This window comes from Aethalodelphis obliquidens, unplaced genomic scaffold (genome assembly GCF_003676395.1).
Source record: "Aethalodelphis obliquidens isolate GAN/ISIS:26980383/991018 unplaced genomic scaffold, ASM367639v1 scaffold20, whole genome shotgun sequence".
Classification (NCBI taxonomy): domain Eukaryota; kingdom Metazoa; phylum Chordata; class Mammalia; order Artiodactyla; family Delphinidae; genus Aethalodelphis; species Aethalodelphis obliquidens.
Genome location: NW_020837964.1, coordinates 94935 through 118210, shown reverse-complemented (window position 1 = coordinate 118210; position 23276 = coordinate 94935). Strand labels below are relative to the sequence as shown.

The following is a 23276-nucleotide window of genomic DNA, read 5'->3' as shown; positions in this document are numbered from 1 at the left end:
CAGGGTCTCATCAAGGCCAGCTCCCCCGGGACACCCCTGCATCCCACCCTTCTGTGTGGATACCCGGGCAGAGAGAGGCCGAAGGGGCTGATCTGGACCAGGGAATGGAAGCCCCGAGAGGGCCGGCATCCAGGGCTCTGGCAGGAGCGGATGCTTCCAGGCGCCTGCTCCGGGCCAGTCTAGCTCTAAGCCCGTCGTGCGGCTGACCCTGAAGAGCTGTGCTCGCCCACCTCACATGCAAGGCGGCCAGGTTACAGTGAGTGTGACTGTTTGTGTGTGAGGGTCTGAGCCCTGCGCTGGGTCCTCCTCTCTGGGTGGTGGAGGCCCCGACTCCACGTCCACGGCAGCTTCACAGGGCTGCGGCCTCCATGCACTGTGGGGGAGGGGTGTCCACAGCTCAGGTTCTCAAGGGGCTCAGTGACCCCCAAAGACTTGAGTCCCCCGCCAGGTGTTGACAAAGGTGCTCCCGATAGCCAGGTGCTCATGCTGGGTCCCCCGGGCCACGGTCTTCCTGGGCTCTCTCCTGAGGGGTGGAAAGCTGTGCCTTGTTTAACCCGTACAGTGAGGCCACCAGGTTTCCAGGCAAGAAACAAGGCTCAGAGACGTGAGGTCTGCCCGTTGGCAGGTGGCGCAGCGGGGGTCCAGCCCAGGCTGTGTCTCTCTCCACTTTGCTTCAAGCGGCCATAGACCCCCCTCCCTCCTGAGCACCTGCACCTGTGAGAACTTCGTCCTGGCTCGGGCCACTTAGATGAAGCTGGCCTCCTTGGGCCGCCCTGCCTTCTCCGCCTAGACTGCAGCCCCGCTCTAGCACTCACGATGGCCTAGGACGCCTCTGTTGCTCCCCGGGGTTCCTCTCCTGCGGGAGGGGCTTGGCGCCTCCTTCCTCCAGCCCTCCCTCCTCTCCTCCTGCCGGGTCCCTCCGCCCCATCCCTTGAGCCTCTGGTTCCCTTTCTTTTTTTTTTTTTTTTGCGGTTTGCAGGCCTCTCACTGTCGTGGCCTCTCCCTTTGCAGAGCACGGGCTCCGGATGCGCAGGCTCAGTGGCAATGGCTCACGGGCCCAGCCGCTCCGCGGCATGTGGGATCTTCCCGGACCGGGGCACGAACCCGTGTCCCCTGCATCGGCAGGCGGACTCTCAACCACTGCGCCAACAGGGAAGCCCCGGCTCCCTTTCTTATGAGGGGCCATTTAGTTCTCTCCTGTTTTCCTCAGTCCTAGCCTCACTCCTTGCAGACATGGTGGAGCAGAGACAAGCCAGCCCTGGGCTCTGCGTGAAGTCCTGACCCACGGCATCCCTGAGCGAGGTGAATGGCTGTGCTTTATGTCAGCGCATTTCAGAGTGGTTCGCTGTGCACCTGAAAACAGGAACACACATGGAAAGTGGCTGGAACAGCACATGGCCCATAACAAAAGCCCTAAGTGTTAGCTCTTACATGCCTGTTATTATTGGTGAGGCGAGATTATTTGCAGGGATGCCTGGACAGGAGGGGGCAGGAGAAGCCCGCTCAGGGGTTACTCAGTCTCACCTGAACCTCCCCGAAGGGCTCTGATGGGCCCAGTGCCATCCAGTATTGACACCACTGTTGGATGGCCTTTGGGGCCGCCTACCTCACGGGCTGTTTTGCCTTCAGCCTGGGTGATGGGCCAGGGGCATCCAGACCTGGGCACACTCCTGGCCCTGGCCCTGCGCCCTCAGCCTGGCATGCAGGGCTGCTCAGGGGCCAGGAGATGGCCTCACCCCCAGGGACAGGGCTGCCAGAGCAAATACAGGACGCCCAGTTACACTGGAATTTCAGATGAAGAACAAATAACATTCCACTTGGGGACATGTTTATACTAAGCAATTATTCCTCAGTTACAAAATCTGGAAATCTGAGACTGGGGTCCCCGGCAGCCCCACAGCTGGGCCTGTTCTGGGGGCCAGGCAGCCCTGAGCTCTTCATCCACTAGGTCACACGTCCCGGCACACTTGTGAGGCGGATGTTTCAGGGGAAGAGGCCGAGGCCTGGAGACAGGCAAAGCTGCCCAAGACCCCAGCCTCCAGGGGCAGGGACACAATTTGCACGGAGGATGCCGGAGCCGAGTCATCATGGATCCCACCACCCCTGGGGGACAACGACAGCTTGAGAAGGGGGGCAGTGAGTGTGGAATGGAGATGACCGTCAACTCTGCCCCTCTCCATGTGGCAGGGCACTTCCCCTCTCTAGGGCACCTTCCCCAGCTGCGAAGGACACGTCCACTCATATTTTAGGAGTCGGAACTCCGTATAGATTCAATTGAAAGAAAAGACTTAGGCTCTTAAAATTCTTTGAAAGCGACTTGCTTAGAGAATAATAAATGAGTGGGTACACATACGAGTGCAATAAGGCTCCGCATGTCGAGGCCACCACGTGCAGGGGCTGCTGTCAGCACAGGTGTGGGGTGTGGGGTCCTCCCCAGGAGAGGATGGGCCAGGGCACCGGGGCTGTGGAGGAAGGATGGAGCGAGGCAGAACTGGAGGGAATGAAGTCACCGTGGGCTGGTGTGACAACACCCACCGCAGACCAGGACTGTGAAGCTGAGCAGGATCCCGTTTCCTGGGGAACTGCAGAGTTCAGGTATTAATACGCGTGGGACACTGGTGTGGGTGCTTCCGTATGCTTTTCTATCTTCTTCTCTGAGGGTTTCAGAGGAGGACTGTATTCTCATCCAGCAGGAACCATTTATAAGGTCAGCTGAGAGTCTCCCCGGGATTCCTCCACTTTCCAGCACCTGTCATACACCTAACATTCCTTCCAGCAGCCCTGGGGAATACAACGGCATGATTGTCAGAGGAAAACCAGAGAACAAAGATGAACGTGGTGGTGCTAACACTAGAATCGAGCCAGCATGTCCCAGATCAGTGGCTGCCTGGGGACAGAGGTGGGGACAGGGTGGGGGGGTGGCAAGGGGGCAGGAGGAAGCCTTTCAGGAAGAGGAAGGATAGGGTTACCATCTTAGTCAGCGTCATAGTTTCTCAGGTGTATGCAATTGTCAAAACTGAGCAGATGGTGCAGTTGAACATGAAGCTTGTGGTATGTCAATCACACCTGCGTAAAGCTGTTAAGAAAAAAGAAACTTCCAACAGCTGTCATCTCACCGCAAATCAAAGGCAGTGTGTTTACAAGGACCCGCAGCCCCTCGCCTCTCCCGTTCCCCTCCTCGCCCTTCGCCGTTCACCAGACTCTGGCCACGGGAGCCTGTTCTCTGTTGCGCTGGCACACAGCCTCTTGTGGCGCCTGGGGGCCCTCGCAGGTGCAGCTCCTGAGCGCTGTTTCCCAGCTGTCCTGCGGTTCTCTCCTTCTTACCCTGTGGGTCTGGAGCACGACGTCCTCCTCCCAGACCTTGCTTGCCACCTTGTCATCCTGTGTATTTTCTTCCTGTGCTTCACATCTCTTACTGATTTGCATCTTTGCTTATTGTCTGTCCGGCTCCTTGAGTTCTGGGGCCGTGTCTGTCTTCTCCCCGCTCTGTCCCAGGGGGAGTGGGCCCCTTGCCAGGTGGAACATTCTTCCTCTCAGGGCCAGTCTCACTCAGGACTGGCCCTTCCTAAGTCCCTGTAAGTAAGTACCTATGTGTCTAGGTACTGTTCTAGGCCCCAAAGAGTGAAGAAAGCAAAAAAAAAAAAAAAACCTTGTCTACAGCCTTTATTTAGTGTCTGGTGCGGGGCAGGGGGTGGAGGTGGGGTGGAGACAAGAATCAAGTGAAAATGTACAAGACAGAGGACATCAGGCAGTGACACGAGTCCTGGAGAGAGAGCCAGCAGGCGCCCCTGGAGAGCAGCAATTATACTGGTTCCCACAGACACAGACTTCTCCAGCTCCCGCCCCCATCTCCACTGAGCAGCCCCTAGTCTCATTGTGCCTCAGTTTCATCCTCTGTGAAATGGGGTAGAATTGCAGTGCTTCCCTCTCTCACCAGTTGTGAACATGGGTGGAAGGAAGTACAACCATCTGCTGCTTGCCTCTTCCTTTTTTCCCCCTCAACCACTGGGGTTTCAAAGAAAATTAGGGGACTTCCCTGGTGGCGCAGTGGTTAAGAATCCACCTGCCAATGCAGGGGACATGGGATCGAGCCCTGGTCTGGGAAGATCCCACATGCCATGCAGCAACTAAGCCCATGTGCCGCAACTACTGAGCCTGCGCTCTAGAGCCCGCGAGCCACAACTACTGAGCCCACGTGCCACAACTACTGAAGCCCGCACGCCTAGAGCCCGTGCTCCACAGAAAGAGAAGCCACCGCAATGAGAAGCCCATGCACTGCAACGAAGAGTAGCCCCCGCTCGCTGCAACTAGAGAAAAGACCGCGCGCAGCAACGAAGACCCAACGCAGCCAAAAATAAATAAATTACCAAAAAAAAAAAAAAGAAAATTAAATACCAACGTTTAAAAGAGTGTTTGGTTTCGACTTAAACCAGGACTTTTGTGATTACGGAAAATCTAGGCAATGCCATCCCCTGCCTATACCACTGTCGACGAAAAATCAATCAGTTGATCTAAGGAAGAAATGGAAAATTTTATTCGAACCAAATTTGAGGATTATAACCCAGGAACACCACCATCTCAGTAAAGCTTCAAGGACTGTTCTGCCATTAGAAGTCAAGTCACAGTTATACAGGTTTTTTGAGACAGAGGGCTGGACATCAAATGACATATTATTGACAGTTTAAACAATCTAGATCTAAGCTCATCCTGGCCCCTTACAAGATCAGGAAGGAACCTTATCTTTTTTTAAAAATAGATTTTAGGGCTTCCCTGGTGGCGCAGTGGTTGAGAATCTGCCTGCCAATGCAGGGGACACGGGTTTGATCCCTGGTTTGGGAGGATCCCACATGCCGCGGAGCAGCTAGGCCAGTGAGCCACAACTACTGAGCCCGCGCGTCTGGAGCCTGTGCTCCGCAACAAGAGAGGCCGCGATAGTGAGAGGCCCACACACTGCGATGAAGAGTGGTCCCCGCTTGCCACAACTAGAGATGAGCCCTTGCACAGAAACAAAGACCCAACACAGCAAAAATTAATTAATTAATTAATAAACTCCTACCCCCAACATCTTTAAAAAAAAAAGATTTTAAAATATTTAGTTATTTATTTAGGCTGTGCCGGGTCTTTGTTGTGGCATGAGGACTCTTAGTTGAGGCATGTGGGATCTAGTTCCCTGACCACGGATGGAATGGGAGCCCCCTGCACTGGGAGCGCAGAGTCTTACCCACTGGACCACCACGGAAATCCCGGAACCCTATCTTTTAAGCAGCTGTCGTGGATGCCAAGAGAATGCTGCTCTCTGTGGTTGGGCAGGCGTTTCTGCCGATGGGGAGGTTTGATCGATGCATAAATGCAGATACAGATGCACAGCGGGCCGAGAGCACGCCAAAGGGCAGAGAAAATTTTTATGTTTAAAATTTTCTTGTCTTGCCATAAAACATGAATTTTATTTCACACCACCTTGAAGAGCTGGGATGAAGTGTCGCCTATTTCCTGGAGCGGGAGGTGGAGGCCTCCGGGCCGGGGGCGGGACGCGCAGACTCCGCCTGTGCTGTGAGCCTCCGGGCCGCAGGAGGCAGCAGCGGGCGGGGCGGATACAGCGTATCGAGGGCGGCGGTGGATACGATGTAACGAGGCCGGCCGGCCGCACACAATGTAGCGAGGGCTGCGGCGGTCAGGTGAGCGGCGGAGCGGGCGCGGGCGGGGGTCTGGGTGGAGGAGACGGGGATGCTCGGGCCGCCGCGGCCCGGAGCTCGGAGAGCCCCCTCTCCCGACGCGGACCCCGCGGCGCAGGGGGCGAGGGACCCGCCCGAGGCCCCGGCCCGGGCGCAGAGCAGGATTCAGACCCGCGGGTCCTCACCTGGGGCCAGAGGGATTTGGAGACCTCAGCCGCGCCACCCACCCGAGCAGGGTTCAGCGGGGAAGGCGTCCCCCGGCAGATGACACTGTCACTGCTTCCGGCTGTCGACACTCTTGTCTGTAGGATCCGTGAGGCCCGAGGGGTCGCCGTGGCTGTGCCGCCCTGCGCTGGGGCTGGACCACTCTGAGCCTCAGTTTCCTCATCTATGAAACGGGCGGGCGTGGTGGAGGAGACCTGCCCCTGTGCGGAGCCAGTTAGCGAGGGTCCCCAGAGTGTCTGTTGTTGTTGTTGTTGTGGGTGAAGGTGGGGGAGGCCCGTTTGGGGGCGGCGTCTCCCAGACGCCGGGGTGGCTGCCGCTAAGCTTCTGCCGCAGACAGCCCTTCAAGGGACAGTAACTGTGCCCCTGCGGGGTCCTGGCAGGCCTCCTTCCAGGTGTGAGCAGTTAGGACGTATCTTCGGCCCTGCCCCCTCCGGGGAGAAGTCCAGGGGCCTCTGGTGGCAGCCGGGGTGATAACAGGTCCTCTTGGTGGCCGTGCCTCTCCGAGAACAGGAGAGGCTGTTTCGGGTACATCTGAGCTTCAGCCCCATGTTCCTCGGGGCCCTGAGACGTCTTGGGCTTTGTTCTGAGCTTTCCTTTCATTGCAAAGACGTGGAGTCCGCAGCCCCCGTGAGAGGAGGTCTCTGGAGGAGGGTAGACAGTGCAGTAGCGGGTTTCCTGCATGCCTCTCAGTGCCCACCTTCCTGCGTGCTCCTCTCTGAGGCCAAGCCTGAATTCCGGGTGCAGAGCTCTCTGGGGGGTGAACCTGGTGGGGAGGTGAGGGTTGCTGTCACTTTCCTCAAAGTTAGCTGCCGCGCACTACATCTGCCAGGCCCCTGTGTCGGGACATCATCTGTCTGCCCTCGGCAGCTCCCCTCCCACACCCCCAAATACGATTCTCCAGCTTGGCCGGAGAGAAACTGGGGCTGAGAGAAGTCAGGTGACCCCACTCATTCACTCACCTGCAGCCTCTCTGCCAGGCTTGAGACTGGCACTGCCCATAAGGGGGTTAATGAGAGATGCTTTTTCCAGGAGAGCCTGTAGCCCAAGGAGGGCTGCTGGGAAAAGTGGAGGTGTTCCTGCCTTTGAGCTCCTCCGGCCATATTTTATTTTATTTATTTATTTTTCTAGGTAGGGCCTGAGAACCTGTGCTTTTTATTTATTTATTTTTTAAATTGAAGTACAGTTGGTTTACAACGTTCTTTTAGTTTCTGGTGTACAGCAAAGTGATTCAGTTAAATATATAGATATAGATAGATATATTCTTCTTCATATTCTTTTCCATTATGGTTTATTACAGGATGTGGAATCTAGTTCCCTGTGCTATACAGTAGGACCTTGTTGTTTATCCATTCTATATATAATAGTTTGCATCTGCTAACCCCAAACGCCCGATCCAACCCCCTACTCCTTCCCCCTTGGCAACCACAAGTCTGTTCTCTATGTGAGTCTGTTTCTGTTTCATAGATAAATTCATTTGTGTCATATTTTAGATTCCACATATAAGTGACATCATGTGGTATTTGTCTTTCTCTTTCTGACTTATTTCACTTAGTATGATAATCTCTAGGTCCATCCATGTTGCTACAAATGGCATTATTTCATTCTTTTTTTTTTGAGATTTAAAAGTGATTTCTTCATTTCCAGTTCTTACTGATTTCATTTCTCACATACACTCTTTAAGAAATAAAGGACGAAGTAGGAAATTAAAGTACATTAATAAAGACACAGCAGTGTTTACAACACACACCCATGTCATCACATCCTCTTGTTAAGTGCTGTATGTTTCCCATGCTCAGGCCTCACTGGACAAATTCCGTTTGAGTCTAAAACAGTAAACTATCACCCTGTGGTCCAATAGATGGGTGAAAAAAAATGCTTTTGCAGTTCCCTGGGGACAGGACAGGGTTATACACTGGTTGAGCCACAGCATCCAGGCGCACAGGTAAAGAGAGAAAGGGTGGGGTTGGGTGGGATGCCAGAAACCAGAGAGGTGAGGTGAAGGGAGTACAGGAAATACCTCCTGAGGGAGGGAGTCTCCACTTTCAGACTTTTTAATTGGAGTAAAATTGCTTTACAATGTTGTGCTAGTTTCTGCTGTACAATGATGTGAATCAGCTATATGTATACCTATATCCCCTCCCTCTCAGACCTCCGTTCCACCTCACCCCCGCATCCCACCCATCTAGGTTATCACAGAGCACCGAACTGAGCTCCCTGTGCTGTACTGCAGGTTCCCACTAGCTATCTGTTTTACACACGGTAGTGTGTTTATGTCAAACCTAATCTCCCAATTCATCCTACCATTCCCTTCTCCTCTCCGTGTCCACACATCCATTCTGTATGTCTGCATCTCTATTCCTGCCCTGCAAATAGGTTCATCTGTGCCATTTTTCTAGATTCCACATACATGCGTTAATATACGATATATGTTTTTCTCTTTCTGGCTTACTTCGCTCTGTATGACAGACTCTAGGTCCATCCACATCTCTACAAATGACCCAATTTCACTCCTTTTTATGGCTGAGTAATATTCCATTACATATATGTACCACATCTTCTTTATCCATTCGTCTGTCAGTGGGCATTTAGGTTGTTTCCGTGTGTTGGCTACCGTGCATAGTGCCGCTGTGAACATAGGGATGCATGTATCTTTTTTATGTGTGTGTGTGGTACGCGGGCCTCTCACCGGCGTGACCTCTCCCTTTGCGGAGCACAGGCTCCGGACGCGCAGGCCCAGAGGCCGTGGCTCATGGGCCCAGCCGCTCCGCGGCACGCGCGATCCCCCCAGACCGGGGCATGAACCCGCGCCCCCCCGCATCGGCAGGCGGACTCCCAACCACTGCACCACCAGGGAAGCCCGCCTCTGGCCATCTTTGAAAACGCTGGGAGGTTTCTGGGGCGAGACCCTGGGGGTGGCTCCTGATCCTCCAGTCTCTTGGGGGTGGGCTGATCAGCAAGTGATGTCACAGTTTGCTCTGCAGCGACTGCGGGTTATAGGCTTAACTGTCACGCACAAGTGCTTAATCCTCACCCCCCTCCCACCCCGCCCCAGGAGGCAGGCATGCTCCCTTATTTATGGGCAAGAAAATGCTCTTTGCTGGGGAAGGCAGCATTACATCAGGCCTGTCTGATTCTTAATAGTAACAGCGATAACGATAAGTTGCAGCTGGTGTTTATTTCTGGCCAAGGTAGTCAGAACTTTGTATTGACTAATTTAATCTTTAACTCTACACAGTGGGTACTGTTATCATCCCCACTTGAAACATGAGAACTCAAAAGCACAGAAAGCCTCAGGCATTTGCCTAAGGTCACACAGCTGGAGCTGACAGCTGGGATTTGAATAGGGCCAATTTGTCTGCTGACCACAGGGCTGTTAGGGTGATCAGTCAGGATCTGTGTTGGCTGCAAGAGACAGAACTCCTCCCAGTAACAGTAGTTTAAACAGAAGTTTCTTTCTGTCTCACGTGAATGAAGCCTGGCGGTGAGCAGCTCAGGGCTTCCTCATCACTCCGGAAGAAGGGGTTAGTGAATGTGGATCTCACTTGTTTGTGACAACTGGGTCTCCCCTGCTCTGGGGGCTTCCTAGGGCACTGTGGCCCGAGCTTGCCATCTTGGGTGGTGACCACCCTGTGTGAGCTGCCCAGAGACATCAGGTCATAAGGGAGACTGTGACTTGGGCCCATGGCGTCTGTGTCCTGCCCTGTTTTGACCTAGGGGCAGCTAGTCAATGGGTGCCACGTTCTACCAGGCTGGAACTTCCCCACATCCCACCACAGAGACCAGAGAGGCAGGCGAGGTCCCGGGGCTGTGTGAGAGTCCCTGCCCAGGTGCAGGGCAGCAGTGGGCAGGGTGGGGTGGCCCTGGGCCATGCACTCTGGCTCAGTTCTCCTTTCATGGGGTGGAGGGCAGATAGGAGTCAGAGGATTGCCTTGTATAATAACAAATTATTTCAGACGGTAACCAGGTATAAGGAAAGCATAACCAACATCCATGCCCTTACTACAAAGTTTTAACAAAGATCTGTCCAACCTTCTGTGAACTCATTTGGCCCTGAAGCAGAGAGAGGCTAAGGGATGTGGACCCGCTAGTTAAGTGGGGGGCCCTGGGAGGCAAACCCCACCGAAGTCCCTTCCTCTGTCTCAGGAGCACCAGCCCCGCGTGTTTGCGGCTTGCTGAGCTCTGCGCAGGGGAGAGCAGTGCCAGGCTGTGGACCAGGCACTTCCTGCCTGTTTCCTTGGGTCCCGAGGTGTGGGGCTGGGCGTGGGCTCTGGCCACATGGGGCATCGGTGCAGCGCCAGCCTGGGCCACACGGTGACTACACAGCGTTCGTGGGCCCTCCCCTTGGGGCACCGGGAGGTGGGTCCTGCCAAGGCCACACTGCAGGTGGCAGAGCAGGCCTGAGCCCTGGCATCAGCACTGACCCTTCTGCTGGGTGGGGGGGGGGGGCGGGGAGGGCGGGTTCTGCATGCTCTGACTGGAAAGGAGCACCTTGGGTCCAGGGCCAGAAGGGAGGAACTGAGTCCCGGCAGGTGTGATCCTGGGAGCCGCACAGCTTTGGCGCCTCGGTGGACAGGGAGGGCGTGGCTCTACCAGGGCAAGTGCGGCAGGCGGGATCAAAGGGGCCCGTGCTGGAGGTCTGACTGGGCACGCCCTTCTGGCCCTGCCTGCGCCATCAGCGGCTTGGACATCGCTGCTCTTTGTGAGGGGGCTCCAGCAGTGGGCGCCGGGGTGAGGGGGCTCGGCTGGTTTGGGGAGGGTCTGAAGGGGGTGGCCGTGGTGTGGGGATGTTTGGCCCGGACCCTGCTGGGGAAGGGAGAGGGGCCAGGCCTCCCCTCCAAAGCTCCAGGCACTCAGAAAGGGGAGGGGACCGCAGCGAGCCCGGGAGCCGGACGCCCACCTCTGCCCCGCCCGGCCCGCCCGCCCACAGGTGGGGTGCTATGGAATATGACGAGAAGCTCGCCCGGTTCCGGCAGGTCCACCTCAATCCTTTCAACAAGCAGCTCGGGCCCTGGCAGCATGAACAGGGGCCTGGCAAGGAGGCCCTGCAGGTCGCTTCTGAAGGTGGGTGCTGGGGGCTGCTGTGCGGGTGGTCTGACCCCGTCACACCGGCCCCCCCTCTACAGGGTTCCTCCCGTGGACACGCGGGGACCCCCCTCTTCTCTGCAGCACAACCCGCTTTCCACCTGTTGCATCCCCTGGGGAATGAACACTCCTCAGGGCAGGGATGTGTGCCTGTCTTGTCACTGCTGTGTCCCAGGGCCCAGCGCACAGCACGTGCTCACTTGGAGAACGCTTGGGGCGTGAACTCAGCGCCAAGATCTGGAGGGTGAGAGGTCAGCAGGATGTGAGCCCCGAGACTGTGGATGGAGCCAACGGGGTGCCGGGGGCCCCGGGGGTGTGTGTGTGCAGAGGTGGCCGGTGTCCACACGGGGTTTCACGTGTTCTGGTGTGTAGTGCTCCGGCGGCCCTTCTCGAGCCCGCAGATGTACTCACGAGGCGTGGGCCTTAGAAATCGGCATGTTTCTGTAGTATTTACTGTTTTTGCACGGCACTCTCCTGTCTGCACAAGGATTCGGTTTCCTTTGCAAGTGCAAACAGAGCCGATGCCAGGGCAGGGCCCTGCTTCCCTTGCCTCCCATGGGCTCCACGGCTTCCTCCTGGGGTGGCAGGCTGACTCGTCTCTCTGCCGCCCTTCCCAGAGGCCCTGCCCGAGCTGCCCCCGGGAGAGCCAGAGTTCCGCTGTCCTGAGCGCGTGATGGACCTAGGCCTGTCCGAGGACCACTTCGCCCGCCCTGTGGTAAGGTTCAGGGTCTGCGGGCGGGGAGGGGGACAAGGTGAGCCCCCAAAGCGCGAGGAGCCGGCCATGTCCACCTCAGCAGGGGCTCCTGGGCCTGGAATCTGAGGCCCACGTGACACCTGGCTCCCACCCCCAAAACGTGTTTGCGGTCCTGTGGGGATGGGCTGGACCTGGGGTTGGGAGCCTGGGCTGCTGTTCTGAGCGCCGTTCCCTCCCCTCCCGGGTCCTGTGAAGCAAATGTGAGAGTTAATTCCACCTGGGGTCCCAGGGAATCCTATAGTCATGCTGTAGGGTGAGGGAGAGGACGGGAGAGGGGAAGCCCCCTGCCCACACCCGCTGCCCACTCAGCTAGGCAGGGCCACTCTTGTCTGTGCTATATTTTGTTCCATGGAAATCTTGCTGTTTCTTTTGTTTGTTTGTTTTCTAATAAAAGGGCTATAATAATTTTTTTTAAAGTTTGAAAATCTTCCCGTTTTATGCAAACTATCTCCAACTTTTGAGAGAAATGTTGTAGTAACATTCAAATATGATTCTTAAAAAATTCACCTGGAGACCCCAGTTCTCGTCTGCTGTTCATTTTTGTTGTTCATGTGGCCTTTAAGCTTTGCGCTTTGCTGCTGCAGATACCTATTTCATTTATGTGCTTTGCATCTTTATTAGAACATTTCTGAGCCCCTCCTATGGGCCACACACTGGTTTCCAAGAGAGGTGTCCCCTCCTCTTTGCCCGGAGGCTCAGTGTACTGCGGGGAGGAGCACGGCTCCTGAGGGCAGTGACACTGCTTTCCTGGGGCAGGATCAGCCCCAGCTCTGAGCCCCGGCCTGTCTCCCTGCCCCTGAGTCTAGGGGCTTTGTTGGGCCCCACCCCCGGTCCACCTGTGAGGTGCTGGGGCCAGGGGCGGGTGGGTGCCCGGGGTGTCTGTGAGCTTGGTGACCGAACCAGAGGCCACTTCCTCTCCTTGTCGACAGACGAGTGTCATTTCCCGGCTTTCCTCCAAGAGGAAGTTCTGTAGAAGTAAGCGAAATAGCATAGCCAGAAAAGCGATTGGATTTCTAAAAGAGGGAAGTTGTGTTTCGAAAAACATCCTGAATTAGGTCTCCAGAGGCCCGTGGGTGGACAGGTCCAGAGAGGGGCAGGTGGTGTGGTGCGGCTCCTGCCTCTGCTGCCCGGGTTCCCGGGCCTTGAGCAGGTCCTCGGCCACCTGGGCCACCTGGGTGAGCAGGACCAGGGAGGTCTTCTCTGGGCCCAACTGCCTATGAGGCTGGGCCTGGCCAAAAAGGAGAGCACGCAGGGGGCATCTGACCGTCACTGTCCCCAAACCCGCCACCTCCCGCCTCCACCCGAGCAGGGCCTGTTCCTGGCCTCTGACATCCAGCAGCTGCGGCAGGCCATCCAGGAGTGCAAGCAGGTGATCCTGGAGCTGCCGGAGCACTCGGAGAAGCAGAAGGACGCCGTGGTCAGGCTCATCCACCTCCGGCTGAAGCTCCAGGAGCTGAAGGTGGGTGCCGGCCGTCCCCTCCAGGCAGCTGGAGCTGGGCTGGGGCACGCACGTCCGGAGGCCGGGCCGCCTCTGGGGCAGCGCGGCTGAGGTTCCACCCTCCGCACCCGACTGGCTGAAGCTACCCAGGCAGGCGGGAGAGAGATGGGCCGTCACCCCAGGTGCAGCCTGTGTCTCTACTAGTCTGATGGTAATCACAGTCCTGGGTCATGTGTCCACCCACTGGAGCAAGTGGGTCAGTTAATCCCACCTTGAACCACGTGACCCAGAGCAGGGGGTGGTTTGCCGAAGGTGACAACAGAAGGGCTCATGGATCCTGGAAGCCAAACACCACAGGGGTCCATCATGTTGTCCTTGAGTCTGTGCCCTGTTTGACTGGGGCCCCACCGCATCCCTGCACTGGTTCCTGAGTCCCTGGGAATATAGAAAGTGGAGTGTTCTTTAGAATATAGGTAAGGCTATGGCACGAGCTAAGACACCCCCAAATACAGTGGCTTAAAGGAATTGGTTGTGTAGTTTTACTCATGTGGAAATGTTGTAGGTGGCCCAGGGCCCATCCGGCAGCTGTTGGTATCGGAGACCTCAGGTCCTCCTTTTTCGGTGCTCTGCCAGTCCCTGGCAAGTCCACGACAGCCCCCCACTGCCTCTGGGTCTGCACCCAGCCAGCAAAAACAGTGTGGGAAGGGCAGCGAAGGCCCTTTCACCCCTGCTCACGTGCCACCTAGGTACAAAGGTAGTCTGTAATCTGGGTGGTCCCGGCCTGACCAATCACTGTGTTCTATTGTAAGGGAAGGGCTGTGGCACTGGGGTAAATTTCACAACCTCTGCTACACGTGGTTACCTGGGAGACGCAGTCAAGGGGCTCGTGTGACGGGAAAAGAGCTGCTGCCTGGCTCACCTGTGACCCCTCCCTGGCCCCCTCCCCAGGACCCCAGTGAGGATGAGCCCAACATCCGAGTCCTCCTCGAGCACCGATTCTACAAGGAGAAGAGCAAGAGTGTGAAGCACACCTGTGACAAGTGTCACACCGTCATCTGGGGGCTCATTCAGACCTGGTACACCTGCACAGGTGGGCCGAGACCAGACTGCTCCTTCTGGCCTGGCACTCCAGGCCCCAGGGGAGGGGGAATTCTCTGCTGTGTTTTCGGTATTTGCTGAGCCCTGCAGCGTGGGGGCGATGGGAGGTAGAGCAAGGGATGAAAGACCCAAACACCTGCCTTCACCAGGCTCACATCCACTAGCCATGCGTGGCTATTCGAATTTCAGTTAATTAAGGTAATAACTAGTTGCTCAGTGGTACCATGCACATTCCAAGTACACAATAGCCACATGAGGCTGGTGGCCACCCATTGGACAGTGCAGACAGGACGTTTCCATCATTGCAGAAAATTCCATTGGAGGTGCCGTTCTGGATGAAAAATCAAATAAATAAATGAAATGGTATGTTAGACATATAGTGAAAAAGAATAAGGGAAGGGACTAGTATGTGTTGGGGAGGGGGATGGGTGCTACGTTAGGGTGAAATGAAAAGGCATCATGTGACATTTAATAGAAAACTTGGAGGTTGGGGGCAAACCAGGAGTATATCTAGGAAGGAACATTTCTTCAGGGGAGCTGTCTGTGCAAAGGCCCTGTGGTCAGTGTGTGTCCAGTGTCTTCGAGGAGGAGCAGAGAGCAGTGTGGCTGGAGCACTGTGTCAGGGAGGAGGCATGGTAGAGGTGGGCTCAGAGGTGGCTAGAGCCTTTTGCGTAAGTGCACTGGGGCCACGGGTGAGTGCAGGACATGCTTAGGTTTTAACTCCGGCTCCTGAGCTGAGCATGGCCTGAAGGAGGGAAAGTGATGGACTGTGACCAGGGTGGGGCATTCGGATGAGAAGGGGCCAAGTGCAGCCCTAGCTGAAGGACTGGGATGACGTCTCAGTAGGTGGAAAGATGGAGGCACTGAAACCTGAGCTGGGAAGACTGGGGTGGGATTGGTAAGGAAGAGCTGGATTCCACTCAGACAGCTTGGGTTTGAGCCCTTTAGGCACCCAGATGGGAATGGCAGGTAGGCCCCTGGCCCTTTGAGTATGGAGTTGGGGGGAAAGGTCTGCACGTACCTTCAGGGCAAGACTTGGGTGGGGACTGAAGGGACCTTTGACATTTGGGAACCTGCAGTGGTGCCTGGAGAGGCTCTTGCGTTGGTCTGGGAATCGGAGTACAGGCCCCTGGGGGTCCCGGCAGCTGAAGGTCAGCCTGGGCCGCAGGGTGACCACCCTTCTAAGAGGCACGTTGTCGGGCCCCCAACCAGGGTGTTATTACCGCTGTCACAGCAAGTGTTTGAACCTCATCTCCAAGCCCTGCGTGCGGTCCAAAGTCAGCCACCAGGCCGAGTATGAGCTGAACATCTGCCCCGAGGCAGGGCTGGACAGCCAGGATTACCGCTGTGCTGAGTGCCGGGCACCCATCTCTCTGCGTGAGTACCCCCGGGAGAGCAGGGCACAGGGCGGAGGGGAGCTGCCTGGGCCAGGAGCCCTGCCGACAGCTGTATGAGAAACTTGGGTGTGTGCGATGGCTAAGGGTAGCGTGACTCCGGGGCACGAGTCCTGCTCCTTTCCTGGGGGAGCGACAAGGGGCTGCTCTGGGTGCCTTTTCACTTCCCACCCGGGCAGAGTGAGGTTGCCACGTGTGTCCCCTAGGAGTCCCTGCGGGGTTGGGCTGCACTCAGCCTCCCATGTGTGGCCCCATTGTCACAGAAAACCCACCTCGATGGGGAAATCCCGCAGCAGTCGCTCACAGGCTGTGTATCGGGCCTTCTTCCCAGAAACATACTGCCTCTGGCAGTCGCCTGGCGGGAGTCCTACTATTGTCCCATTTTACTGGTGAGAAACAGGGAAGCAGGGTGGCCTAGAAGACAATGAGTCGGGTGTGGAAGGTGGAACCCTTGGCCCCGCGTGGGCGCAGCTGGGGGAGGGACCTCGCAGGTCTCCCAGACTTTGTAATGCTTTCCCTCTCCACAGGGGGTGTGCCCAGCGAGGCCCGGCAGTGCGACTACACCGGCCAGTACTACTGCAGCCACTGCCACTGGAACGACCTGGCCGTCATCCCAGCGCGTGTGGTGCACAACTGGGACTTCGAGCCGCGCAAGGTGGGCGGGGAGCGCAGCGAGGTGGAGCGAGGGGCACGGCCCTGGGGTACAGCCCCCGCTGGCTGGGGATTGGGTGGGGAGGGGGCGTGGCCTGGGGGCGTGGCGCCGGAAAGTGTCCCCCCCCCCCCCGCGGGGGCCCCGGGGCACCAGGCGCTACCTGGCGCTGATGGTGTCGAGGCCCGTGCTCCGGCTCCGGGAGATCAACCCTCTGCTGTTCAACTATGTGGAGGAGCTGGTGGAGATCCGGGTGAGGCTGGGGAGGGGGCGGGCGTGGGGCGACCCTGCCCCCCCCTGGGGTGTGGTGGATCCGAGAGATGCCGCCTGCTTAGCTGGGCCCCGCCCCTGTCCTTTAAGTTAAAGTCGCTAAAGCAACTGTCCAGCCACAATATGAAACACAACACAAGGATCAGAGGCAATCTGAATTTTTCTGGTAGCCACATTAGAAAAATAAGCAGCAGGTGAAGTTCATTTCAGTGATGCGGTTTATCTAACCCAACCTATCGGGGTACATTATGGAGATCGCTGCACTGTTTCTCTTTCTCGCACTAGTCTTTGCGTCCCAGTGTGTATTCTCCACTTAACCACGTCTGTGTGCTCAGGTGCTGGACGCACCTGAGAGTGGTGGGGGCCACTCTCTTTGCCATTCAGCAGGAGGCCGGGGTGGGGCACGGGCAGGTGAGGGTGCCTCAGGCTAGTGCTGAGAGGGGTGGGGCTTGAAGGGGAGCGGGCTGCTGCACGGCAGGCTGAGCTGCCGAGATCCCGGGCTGAGGAGGGGTTTGACTGGTCAGTCTCCATCGATGGAGGCAAGCTCAGATGCGCTCGAGGTGTGTGTGCACGTGTGGAGCTGGGCTCGGGGGAGAGACTGCGGACGAAGGAACCTCAGGGTCCTGCCTGGCCGAGAAGCTGTGGCTTGAACTTGAGCTTGGCTGGAGTGCTCAGATCCGGGGCTGTGCTGGGGGACGGGAAGGTACCTCCTGTCCCCTACTGACCCAGAGCGTAAGGTGACATGACTTCCTACAGAGCCAGAGCAGGGCCAGCCCCTCCCCCACAGACACACCAGGCACAGCCCATGCCCCCACCAGGGATGCCCACCGGCCCCTCTCGTCCACAGAAGCTACGCCAGGATATCTTGCTCATGAAGCCGTATTTCATCACCTGCAGGGAGGCCATGGCGGCACGCCTGCTCCTGCAGGTCAGCCCGCCTGCCCCGGGGGTGGGGGGAGGGGATCTGTCGGGGAGGGTGGCGGGGAACAGACCAGGGCCGTGGGGGGATGGCTTGATGCCTTGCGTGTGTTGTGCTGTTAGCAGAAGGTCTCCACACTGTCCCCGGGAACACTAGGTCTGCCGTAAACAAACAGGCATTGTACCCACAAAAACCTGCTGTGATTCCATCCCCGTGAGGGGCGCTGAGAGGAGCGGGTCTCATCCTGCAGCCTTCATGGGAGTCTCCATGGAGTGGACCAGGCACGGGCCAGCCCAGGAAGGGCTGACCACGAAACACTTTTCAAGGCTCATTTGTTTGTTCTACAAATACTCACTGGGTGCCTGCTGCAGGCAGACAGTGTCTGGGTCCTGGGGGGCAGGGAGCAGAGCAGTGCCCTTCGGGTTGGGCAGAAAAGTAGGAAGCAGCGTGGCGGGGGGTGGCGAGGTGTGTGGATGAGATACAGTGGGGAAGGGGGCCCAGCTGCAGGCGAGCCGGGGGGGTGGGCAGCGCGAGGGCGCTGGCCCGCCACCGGGGTCACGCTGGCTGGGCCCGCAGCTCCAGCACCGGCAGCACTTCGTGGAGAGCGACGAGATGTACTCCGTGCAGGACCTGCTGGACGCGCGCACGGGCCGCCTGGGCTGCTCGCTGGCGGACACCCACACGCTGTTCGCCAAGCACATCAAGCTGGACTGCGAGGTGGGCCCCCCCGCGGGCCAGGTGGGGAGGGCGGGAGGGGGGCTCTGGTGGACGTGCCCCCCACCCTGGGAGCGGGCACTGACCATCCCGCCTCGCCGCCAGCGGTGCCAGGCCAAGGGCTTTGTGTGTGAGCTCTGCAGAGAGGGTGACGTGCTCTTCCCCTTCGACAGCCACACGTCGGTGTGCGCCGACTGCTCCGCCGTCTTCCACAGGTCGGTGCTTGAGACCCTGACCCCCGACCCCTACGCTGACCCCCACCCCCTCCGATAGACACGGGGAGAGGGAGGGAGGGAGACACTGGGGCTTGATCTTCGCCGCCGGGTTTCAGATCTCTTTGCCTTGATCCTGAGATGTGGACTTAGACCCTGATGGTGAGACTCAGCTGAAGTTCCGCTGGGAAGAAGCCCCCGTGGGCTGGGGAGGGGTGCGCAGCCCAGACCCCGCGAGTGCGCATATCCGGCTGGCTTCCCTCCTCCACCGGGACTGAGGTTTAGCTGAGGCCAGGGCTTCCTAAACTTCTTAGCTCTTGTGATTTTTTTTCAAACGTTCCCTAGGCCACAAGAAATACCTAACATTTTTGTGTATTAAGTACTTAGGTTCAAACAACCTAAGCATTTATGTCCTAAAGACTTGTGGATGTTTGGAAGAATGATACACAGAAATCGGAAGAAAGATGTGTGAATTCGTTAAGCACAGTTACCAATAGGCGCGCGCCTGCTGGGCCCACACAGCTTCTCACACTGGGCTCAGGTGGGACCCCGCCACCCCTGTTTCAGTCCACACTGGTTTTTCCTGGCACTTGGAGTTCCTCAGAGCCACCGCCGACCTCATAGGTCTGCAGAGCTGGGATTGCCGTTGCAGTGACTATAGCAGGAGCTGTTGTTAAAACCGTGAGCTCCCTCGAGCTAGCAGTTTGCATGGTGTCTGTCCTGTCAAATACCGCTACGCCCCCTTCAAACATTTAAACTGCCGTGGGGACCGTGTGCACCTCCGCAGAGCCCTGAGTGGAGGCTCTGCACGGCAGTGGGGACAGGTCGGGGGTCACTGAGCTCTGAGCAGAACCCTCCCTGTCACAGGGCCACAGGTAATAGGTGTGGAGCCGTTAGGAAGGGCCCGCACACAGGGACAGGACAGCAGGCCTGGCAGGCACGCCTGGGTGCAGCCCTCTGCACTGACCCTTTGGGAGAAACTCTGCTTCAGTTTCCCCGTCCATCTGGGGGGATACTGGGACCTGACTTAAGGAGCTTGTGAAGAGTCGGTGGTAGATGTCTACGTGCAGGGAGCCATGCCCCTTCCCGGGCTGACCCTGTCTCCCTGCCCCCAGGGACTGCTACTACGACAATTCCACCACGTGCCCTAGGTGTGCCCGCCTTACCTTGCGGAAGCAGTCACTCTTCCAGGAGCCTGGTCCAGACGTGGACGCCTAGAGCAACAGAACCCCTCGTGGGCCTGTCTGGGGCCCGCCCTGCCAGTTGTTGCCGAAGTCAAGGTGTTTCTTGTGCTCTGGAGACCCTAGGCTACAGCCCCTGGACCTCTCCCCAGCACCTCGGGGACGATGGTAAGCTCTGGGGGATGACTGGCCTCGTGGGGCATCACGAGGACCATCACCCCCTAGCGCTTACCGGGACTTGGGGCAGCCACAGCCTGGCTGTTTTCCGGCTGCTGTGTGGGCCAGGATGTGCACCCCCTCCCCGAACTGCAGAGCTTTAAGGGGAGGGGAGTGGGGGAGGGATTCTTCTCATCTCCCCTTGGCCAAGAGCCCCCCACGCCCTTGGGACCAAGGCTGCTGGGCCTGGGCCACCCTGGAAATCCTGGAGGGCTTCCAGGGAGTGGCCGACAAGACTGAGGATGCCAGCTGCACACACTCAGCCTTGGCCTGAGTTTTATCTGCGGTGGATGGTTTGGGTTCTACGTGGAGGCTCCCTCCCCCAGCCCCTTGTCTCTCTGGGGACCTCTGGTTGTCCCTGGCTGGGGCTGTTCATAACTATCTCCCAAGGGCCCTGCCCCTGCCTCCCACCAGGGTTCTCTCTCTGGGTCCTCCTCTGGCGGGCCAGTCCAAGGGTTACTGGCTTTTTCTACACAACGTGGAAGGAAGGGGCCACCTAGCTGTCACCGCTGGGTGGACGGGCCGCCGCTCCTGCCTTGGCCCAGCCCAGCTTACCCTGGTGTTCCAAGCTGGGGGGCTGGGGGTCCCACCCAGAGAGGCTGCCCTGCTTCCAGGTGTGGAGCAGGGACTGTGCCCCCGGGGGAGGTCAGGGTTAGGTGAGAGGACTGGTGACAGTAGGCCTGGGACCCAGTGTGCCGAGGAGCTGCGTCCTGCCACCACGGTGCCTGCCTGCAGAGACCTCGGAGACTCCGACCGGGGGCCTTCTGTTTGGGGGCCTGAGGTCAGGCGCCAGAAATCTTTGCTCCAGCAGAGGAAGCCCAGGATGCAGGACTGACCCCCAGCTATCCAGTGGGGGAGCTGCGTTTGCGGGGACCCTTGGGAGACCCTGCCGTCCAGGGGAAGGCCCGTGGGAGGAGGACGTCTCAGGACACGGCTGCACGGTTCTGCCCTCCTCCCCGCCCTGGAGTGTGCTGACTATTGACACACAGGTGGGCGGTGGGCAGGGGGTACAGCCACCGGGGCGTCCATCACCTTTGGGAAGCCCGAGCAGAGGCTCGGCCAGCAGAAAGGAAAGGCCAGCCTAGTTAGCTGGTGGGCCGACGTGGGTGGTGGGTAAAGACAGCACCACCCCCTCCTCACCCCTCTGCACCCCAGGGAAGCCCTGTCCGGTGGCTTTAGGCGATCCCCTCCTTCTGTGCTGAGCACAGTGGGAGGCTGGCCCCCATCGGGACCCCTTTCTTCTCGGGGTTGAGCGGGGGTTAAAGGCTAAATGCCCTCTTCCTACACCCCAGATCTGCACACGTCTCACCGCAGCATCGCATTTCTGTCATAAGGATATTGGCTGTCCCCGAATTTACCGTGTCATCAGCACACTATTCCAGTTACTATCACTGTGTCCATAAGAAACGTTAGTAGCTGCCATTTGTTGGGCAAAGTTGGCTCTTTTTTTTTTTTTTTTTTAAACTACCCCCATTACCTCTGCCCCATCTCCCCCTTCTGGATGACAAATTCTTTAAACAGAATCATGTGTGGGTCTTTCTGAGTCCAGCTCGTGGTAGCAAGAACCCACCAAGGAACCAGTTAGCATGGGCAGGCCCTCCCAGGAGAGCTGTGTAATGGGCTGCAGCCCCTGTCTCACTAAGTCTGTGTTCTCCAGACCGTGGTGTGTGTGCTGAACTGGGGACAGGGCAGGGTTTGCTGGACATACGAATCAAACACAGGTTTAGCCACAGCCCACAGCCCACAGCCCTCCCCACCCAACGGGGTCGTCTGTAATCTGGGCATCGTGCCTAGGCCTCAGTGTGCTGACCCCTCTAAGAGACACTAAAACACATCCCTGGTGGGGCTGTTTGGGTGCCAGGAAGCGCCGGGCACAGCCTGGCACACGGAGAATGCTCAGTGAGTAGAAGCTACGTCTTCTCTGCATAACCCTCCCGGTGGAAAGACTGTCTCGTTAACGCACTGTAAGTAGTGCAGGCCCCAGGTCTAGCTCCTCTCGCGTCTTCACAAGCTGGACCCTCTGACAGGGCCCTTGGACTTCAGGAGAACCCTGCACGCCCTCCCAAATTACATTCAAACCTCTGTGTATGTACATTGCTCTAGAGATATGAGCCCTGGTTTTGACCAGGATCTCAAAGAAAACATCAGGAATGTGCTTGAGAAGGTGCCTTTATCCAGCTACATCCAGACAGGCTGGCAGACATCAGCCCTACGGCCGAGGAGACCTGAGAACTCGATGGGGGCACAGGCAGAGGGTGGGGGAAAGGCGTGTGGGGGGTCCGTGGGCCTGGTGCTGGCACCCCCAGCTTCAAACAGGTAAGGCTGCACGTGGGCATCACAAGACACAGCCTCCACCCACCCCCTTCAGGTATGAAAGAGTACTTCCTTTTAACCTTTTAATTTTGACAAATTTAGGTTTACAGAAGTGTTGCAGAAACACTCCCAGGGGGTACCCATCTCCTGGATTCCATAAATGTTAACATCTTGCCCCATTTGCTTCATCCTTTCTCCACACTCTTGTGAACCATGTGGCAGTTAAGTTGCCCCTTTGCCTCTAAGTAACTCATGTGTTACTCCCAAACAAGGACGTAGCCTTCCACGGCTGCGGTGCGGTCATAACATCAGGAAGTTGACATTGATTTGGGACCATAAAACCTACAACAAACCATATTCAGATTTTGCCATTCAGTTGCCATGTCGTTTTAGCTTCTAATCTGGAAGGGTTCATGACACTGACATTGAAAAGCACAGGCTAGGGACGTCCCTGGTGGCGCAGTGGTTAAGAATCTGCCTGCCAATGCAGGGGACATGGGTTTGAGCCCTGGTCCGGGAAGCTCCCACATGCTGCGGAGCAACGAAGCCCATGCGCCACAACTACTGAGCATGTGCTCTAGAGCCCGCGAGCCACAAGTACTGAGCCTGCGAGCCACAACTGCTGCTACTGTGGCAGCACAACAACTGAAGCCTGTGTGCCTAGAGCCCCTGCTCTGCAACAAGAGAAGCCACCGCAATGAGAAGCCCGCGTGCTGCAAGGAAGAGGAGCCCCCGCTCACCACAACTAGAGAAAGCCCACGTGCAGCGACGAAGACCCAACGCGGCCAAATAAATTAATTAAAAAAAAAAAAAAGGAAAAGCACAGGCTAATTATTCTGAAGACTTTCCTTCAGTGTGGGTTTTTCTGATTGAATTTGGGCTTTGCACTTTTGGTGGGATTTTCACAGAAGTGATGCTGTGTCTGTAGTGTGTCATCTGTCCTACTCCTGGAGATGCTTTGGTCCCCCTGTCTCCTGTGTCCTTTTGACATGTTCCTGGCATTCTTTAGGCATTTGCTTCCTTTCCAGCGTAGCAAGGTCTTCCAGGCTTATTCTGTAATTTCCCCAGTCCCAGCCCTGGAACCAGTCATGTTTCTGAGGAGCCCCAGAACCTTCTGGTGGAGCATGGCACTCAGGAAA

At 57.3% G+C, this 23276-nt stretch overlaps 1 protein-coding gene across 8 annotated transcripts; it reads left to right on the top strand.

Moving 5' to 3' along the window:
• The first annotated feature begins 5572 nt into the window (after window positions 1-5572).
• DEF8 (differentially expressed in FDCP 8 homolog) lies at window positions 5573-22568 on the top strand. 8 transcript variants are annotated; one of them, XM_027118884.1, is made up of 13 exons: window positions 5591-5675; window positions 9362-9418; window positions 10825-10958; window positions 11597-11694; window positions 13043-13192; window positions 14120-14261; window positions 15482-15646; window positions 16191-16320; window positions 16454-16565; window positions 17430-17510; window positions 18078-18218; window positions 18321-18430; window positions 19543-21979. In XM_027118884.1, the coding sequence occupies exons 2-13, from the start codon at window positions 9366-9368 to the stop codon at window positions 19643-19645; spliced, it is 1419 nt and encodes a 472-aa protein (XP_026974685.1). In that variant the 5' UTR covers window positions 5591-5675; window positions 9362-9365; the 3' UTR covers window positions 19646-21979. The 8 variants fall into 8 exon arrangements, with proteins under 8 accessions (XP_026974687.1, XP_026974685.1, XP_026974691.1 ...); XM_027118889.1 differs by lacking the exon at window positions 19543-21979 and adding an exon at window positions 22410-22568 and having other exon boundaries at window positions 5594-5675; XM_027118885.1 differs by having other exon boundaries at window positions 5596-5675; window positions 18129-18218.
• The last annotated feature ends 708 nt before the right edge of the window (window positions 22569-23276 follow it).

What these genes read in the sequence shown, in the direction of transcription:
- DEF8 (XM_027118884.1), top strand. Translation starts at nt 9,366, where the DNA reads ATGAAGCCTGGCGGTGAGCAGCTCAGGGCTTCCTCATCACTCCGGAAG. An exon ending in GACTTCGAGCCGCGCAAGGT is followed by an intron (nt 16,321 to 16,453) that starts GGGCGGGGAGCG and finishes CCCCCCGCGGGG; the next exon opens with GCCCCGGGGCACCAGGCGCT. An exon ending in TGCTCCGCCGTCTTCCACAG is followed by an intron (nt 18,431 to 19,542) that starts GTCGGTGCTTGA and finishes CCCTGCCCCCAG; the next exon opens with GGACTGCTACTACGACAATT.